This window comes from Tamandua tetradactyla, chromosome 13 (genome assembly GCF_023851605.1).
Source record: "Tamandua tetradactyla isolate mTamTet1 chromosome 13, mTamTet1.pri, whole genome shotgun sequence".
Lineage (NCBI taxonomy): Eukaryota > Metazoa > Chordata > Mammalia > Pilosa > Myrmecophagidae > Tamandua > Tamandua tetradactyla.
Genome location: NC_135339.1, coordinates 27,501,327 through 27,507,049, shown reverse-complemented (window position 1 = coordinate 27,507,049; position 5,723 = coordinate 27,501,327). Strand labels below are relative to the sequence as shown.

At 58.6% G+C, this 5,723-nt stretch overlaps 1 protein-coding gene across 1 annotated transcript; it reads right to left on the bottom strand.

Annotated features, from left to right (window-relative positions):
* Positions 1–4,583: 4,583 nt before the first annotated feature.
* NEUROG3 (neurogenin 3) lies at positions 4,584–5,231 on the bottom strand. Its single transcript, XM_077124383.1, has one exon. It carries the CDS (start codon positions 5,229–5,231, stop codon positions 4,584–4,586), a length of 648 nt encoding a protein of 215 aa, XP_076980498.1.
* Between the last annotated feature and the right edge of the window lie 492 nt (positions 5,232–5,723).

The window sequence follows — 5,723 nt, the reverse complement described above, 5'->3', positions numbered from 1 at the left end:
AGAAACCTGCCTGTCCCGTGGGTTCTGCATGTCCACAATGGCATTCTTAGGGACTGTGGCCTGTAAACGTGGGAAGAGGGGGTTGATAGATAATTTTCCGGGTTAAGAGCTCCAGGTTCCCTCCCGGGCTGTCTCGCGCTGGATCAACGCGGTCATTTCAGCACCATGGGCAGGGGCGCGCCGCTGCTTCCAGGACCGCCAGCTATCAGTAGTGCGGCTTAGCTAAGCAGGCGCCCGCTCCATCGGGCCTGGCTCTCGGATCCAGAAGTGGAGGAGGCAGACAGAAGGCTGGAGCCCCGCCAAGGGTCCCGGAGGCGGCCAAACTCCTGGAGCCTCTTCACTTCACAAGATCCTGAAGGCCAGGTTCCGGCCAATGCACAACTGTAGACAGACTCACTGCCCCCAACACCCCATTTATGGGCACAGAGGAAAGGGTTCAAAACCGTTAGCCAGGGCCCCAGTCCTAACTTGTCCAAATAACTCACCGAGTGATTAAGGGCTTTGGGCCACTCACTTCCTGGTCTTTGGTTCTCTGTTTCCATGGGCGTGGCCACCTTTGCTGGGCCCACAAGGGTACTTGAAATAAGTGTCAAGCAGCCATTCTCGCGCCGTCAGTGAGGTTGGCTTTTTGAAGGCAGGGCAGACAGGTAAGATTAGCAAATATTCTCCTCACCCCCCTCCACTTTATGTGAGTACCCCCATCTGCAGGGATTTTTAAAAAAAAAGGGAAGGGGCACAGCCAAGAATATTAATTACACTAATGTAAAATGTAATTTCAATTTGCCCAACTCGTCTTCTGTGCCACTTTCTCAGCCGAATGCCCCTGATGCCATCTCCTATACTGCCCCCAGTGCCAGGGTCTGAAGGGTTTTTACATGGCTTCGGGTCATAGGGTCTCTAATTCCGAACACGGCCAGCACTACCTCAGGCATCCAGAAAACCAGTGAAAGAGAATCAGGGCCTCTCTCCAAATTCTTTTGTGAATAAACCGAGGCTCAGAGAATTGTTCAAGGCCACGCAGCCAGGCAGAGTGGCCGGTGGGGAGAGGGGAGGGGCAGGGCGCTCCTGTGGGGTCGCGTGCGCCCGGGCCCCGCCTGCCTTTGTGCCAGCCCAGCGGCCTGGCTCCCAGACATTAGCATTCCAATGGCCCCGGACGCTTTGTCCTGCCACCGACCGCGGCCGGCTGGGGGGTGGGGTGGGGGCAGGGCACCATAAATCTACCTGTTTGTGCGCGGACGCGGGTTGGGAGGGGGGCCCCCGAAGCACAAGATTCATGTGCTGCCTTTCTGGAAGCCAGGCTTGGGCTCACACAAAGGCAGAAGAGGGGGAAGAGTCATTCCATCCAAGGGCCTCTCCTATCTCAGCTTGGGACACTGTCCCGGCTTCCGGGAGCTGAGACTCAGCTGAGTTCCACAACCAAACAAGCGCCCGTGGAAGGGGCAGGGAGCCGATTTCTCCCGGAGACTCCTGAGCAGCGTGTCTGGTTTTAAAGGTGACAGGAAGCAAAATGCCGGCTGGGAGCTGGGAGATGCGGGGGCCTCTGTGGTGGTGATACTGAGCTAGTTGGACGCCCACTCACAGAAATGTTTCCACGCCCTTCTTGCCAAGGTGCTCTTTGAAAAGAGGCGTGGACCGCCTCAAGGGGATTCCGCCTACCTTGACCCAGCGCCTCCAGCACCAGGCAGCCCCAAACTTTTGCAGCGATTCAACCGAACTCTGAGCCTTCCTCGCCTCTCACGTACTTGGAGAGGGGGGCTGACCAAAGGTCAAAGTCGCCCCGACCTCAGGTGACAGCCCAGCGGCGGAGTTGGTTAAACCGTGAGCATTTGTTGCCGCTGCTGTTCTAATTCGTGGGGCGGAGGACGGTCCGTGTGCGTCGGGTGACTAATGGCTCCTTAATGAGCGCCTTCTTAAAGCAGGAGAGCGACGGGGCAGTGGGTGCGGCCCCAGCTCCCCGGTGGTCGCTGCCGGAAACCCAGTGACCTCCAGCTTTCTCGGTGGTTTGCACCAAGGGAGTCCCCCGCCTAGAGGAACACCACCTCCCACTGCCTTCTACAGGAAGAACACTCTTCCCCCTTGAGGAATTTCCAAACCTTAAGTCCCGGCTCAAAAGCCACCTCCTCCGGCAGGCCTCCGGGCAATCCCGCTCCAGGTACCAGTCCAACTGTCGATCCTGCTGGTGGTACCTCAACCCAGCACGGATATCTTTTGGTTTTGAATGGCTTTCTCCATGTCCTTGCCTCTGTCCCGGGAGGACAGAGATGGACCTTCCTGTGTGTGTGTGTGTGTGTGTGTGTGTGTGTGTGTGTGTGTCTCCACACCCCTCCCCCCAACGCCCAGCAAGTAGCAGGCGTCCACTGGGTCCGCGCAAAGCCCAACTGCTAACACCTGCCCCCGGGCGGTGCCCCAGGTGGAAAATTGGCTGCCGCCGAGGTCATCAATAACTCATTAATCTCCTCCTTCCAGATTAAAGCCCTTGAAATGAAACAAAACCTCGTTCATTCGTTTGTTTGCTGCGTCCCGATTCCCGTGCCCGAATCCGCCGGCGATAACAGACCTATCTCCTCCGAGCTCCGTTTAGCGACCCGGGAGTAGAGGAGAAAGCTCATTTTGAGGCGGGAGGGTTCAGGAGAGAAAGATACAAGAATCGTTAACCCTGCGAAGCCGCCACCTTGGCTCTCCAAGCTCTAGAGAGCTCCTGGTCCCTGCCGGCACCGCTCCCCACCTGGGTAGCCCGCTTTTTGCTACAGGAGGCCCCTGGGGTCCGACTCACCCGGTAGAATGCCCTACCCCATTTTCCTGCTCCCGAGCTGCAGGCAGAATCGGTGAGTTTTTACAGCTCAGATCGGCTTCCTCGAGGCCCTGGGTTTCTCTCAAGCCTTGTAGCGGCACTGCACGAGCGCCCTCGGACCCACTTCAGACCCGTAAAGCACCAGCCAGATTTCACCTTGGGAGTAAGAGAAAACGCGTGGCTGGGATCCTGGAACAGCTTCTTGATAAGGTTACAGTAGGGTTGCCTGCCCTGTGGCCGGCGGCGCCAGAGATTCCACTTTCTCTGCTCTGGGCCGCTGGGTTCCAACGCGTTAAGATGCGGCGGCCCCAGCGCCCTCTGCGTTACAGAAGCTTAGGGGATACGCTCTGCCTCTAAGCACTTTGGGGAAATGTGCAGGATGCGTAGGTCCACGGCAGCATTTCTGAGGGCTCTGACTTTGCTTTATTACTCCGTTCCCCAAATGCAAACATCGTTCTAAAACCGCTGGTGAAGAAGGGGAAAGCGCCAGCAGCTCAAGTGAGTAGCTGTGATTGAGGATTGTCTTTCTTCTAAACAACTGTTTGAATTAAGACAAGCCGTTTCCTATAAACAAAACAATGGGGCAGGACCGATGATTTCTTAGAAGACTTCCAAATCTTACTTTCTAGGCATGTGTGGCTGACTTGCCCTGGCACACAATATGCCAGGCCTCCAGCCCAGTACCACGGCCTCTTCCTTCAGGCCCAAAGGAGGCACCCCAGACCTCGAGGAAGAGTTGCACCCCCTCTCTGCGGTCAGAGACAACTCCCGCCCCCCCCACCCCCAGCCACAGCGGTTGCAGCCCAGCCCTCCTTCCTAGCCCCCCATGGAGTCACTTTGCTCACGCTTCTTCAAAGCTTTTTTTATTATTAATATTATTATTGTTGTTGGCTTAAAAAATCTCATTCACCAGTTCCCAAATAATCTTATATACAAAATATAGACTTTCCCCATCTATCAATAAATACAAACGTGTAACACAGGGGAGGGGACCATATAATTTACCGTACTAAAATTATTTTTTTGAAAACATCATATGATTCACAAACTGATTTTTTTTTTAAAAAAGATGCGTGGCGCTCAAAGCTGGTGCCACCCAGCTCACGTTCTGGGAGCAGGATGCAGGAAAACCCCAAAGTGCTTCCTGTGTCCAGCCTACGGCTTTCTCAGTTCGCAACCTGGTCTCCCGTCTCCGAAGGGCGATGGCTCCGAAAGTGCACGAGGACAAGGCAAAGAATCACCTTCGTGGATTAAGGCATAGTTTGGAGCGCCTGAACTCCAGGACTTGATACCGAAGAGGGGAGAAGGTCAGCGGCGTGTGTGAAGAAGAGACGCGTGGCGAAGGAAACAATGTCTGAGAGAGACCAAACATTGGATTAAATCACTTCGGGGAAGGAGTGGTAAGAGACAGTGGACAGGCAGATGGGCAGACCTGGACTTGAGTGCGAGTAGGACGTCCAGAGACTGTGGGCGTCCCCGGCCGTGTAGTGCTACCGTTCTCACCCTCTTTGCACGAGTTGTAGGGGAGGCTGCAGGGAGCGGGTCTAAAAAGCGCTTATCCTGCAGGACCCACTTCATGCGGGGACTGAGAGGGTTGTGTGAGTTGGCAGGGCGCAGCGGGGCTGGGAATTGAACCAGCCAGACGGCCTGACGGGCGCAGGGAGCCGTCAGGGATCAGCGAACCACAGCCAGAAAGAGCAAGTGCGCTTGAGAGCCGCCGCTGCCCACCTCCGGTGGTTCTCGCCCCTTCCCTCTCCCCCAGCGCCCCTCCACCCAGTCACCAGCGGCAGCTTCACAGAAAATCTGAGAAGGCCAGGGAGACCGGGTGTAGTGAGGCGGGAGAGGCGGGTGCGGGCAGCCCCGGCCTCTCTTCCAGCGAGGCGGCGGGGCTCAGGCTGCCCTCCTGGGAGACCGGGGAGTAGAGGGAACCCCAGTCCCCGGGGGAGCCGCCATCCGGGCTGCCCAGGTCCCCGCAAGGCAGCGCCGGCGGGTCCAACCCGTGGAAGCTGTGGTCCGCTATGCGCAGCGTCTGCGTCAGCGCCCAGATGTAGTTGTGCGCGAAGCGCAGAGTCTCAATCTTGGTGAGTTTAGCGTCGTCTGGGAAGGTCGGCAGGACGCCGCGCAGCGCGTCCAGCGCGGAGTTGAGGTTGTGCATGCGATTGCGCTCGCGATCGTTGGCCTTCTTGCGCCGGCTCCGGCGCTGTTTGCTCAGCGCTAACTCACTCTTGGGCCGGCTGCGCCCCCCGCGCCGCACCCGGAGCTTCCTCGCGGCCCCTCGGCAGCTGCCTCTTTCGGCCTCGGAGCAGTTCGGGGTCACGAGAGTGGGGCAGGGCGGGGTGGACGCGGCACAAGTCACTTCGTCGTCCGAGGCGCCCGGAAAGGGTCGCTCAGTCTCGCGGGTTACTTGGACAGCGGGCGCACCCGAAGGGTAGGGCGCCATCCTGCAGCGAGGTAAGAGGGAAGGGTAAACGCGGATCCGTGACCTCCGCGCCTCCCGGGACACAAGGGCCAGGTGGGAATAACCCTGGAACGGGCCACCCCGCGGGGTTCGAGGACCCCTCCGCCGGCCTCCAAGTACCAGAAGAGTAAGCGTTACCTCGTTCTCAGGGCTCAAAGGGTCAGAGAGCTCGTGAGGAGCGACGGCGGAACTGGCCTTCTCGCCTGCACCCTCTGCTGAGCTGCAGGCGCCGCCACTGGGGAATTTCCCCAGCTTGGAGCGGAGAAGAGAAGCGTGACCGCTCCGAGTTCCCGGCCTCTGTCTCTCTCGGCGCCGCTGCGAGACCGCGGGGATTTCCTGAGCCGTAAGTCGTGTGCCCCTTGGCACGCTTTATCTGCTCGGCCCGGGCCAGGAGCGTGCCTGCCCGGCTGCTGTCCGCGCTGCGGGCCAATCAGCGCAGGGCCCCCCCCGGCCCGCGCCACGCGAGCCCCCTCC

What these genes read in the sequence shown, in the direction of transcription:
- NEUROG3 (XM_077124383.1), bottom strand. Translation starts at nt 5,231, where the DNA reads ATGGCGCCCTACCCTTCGGGTGCGCCCGCTGTCCAAGTAACCCGCGAG.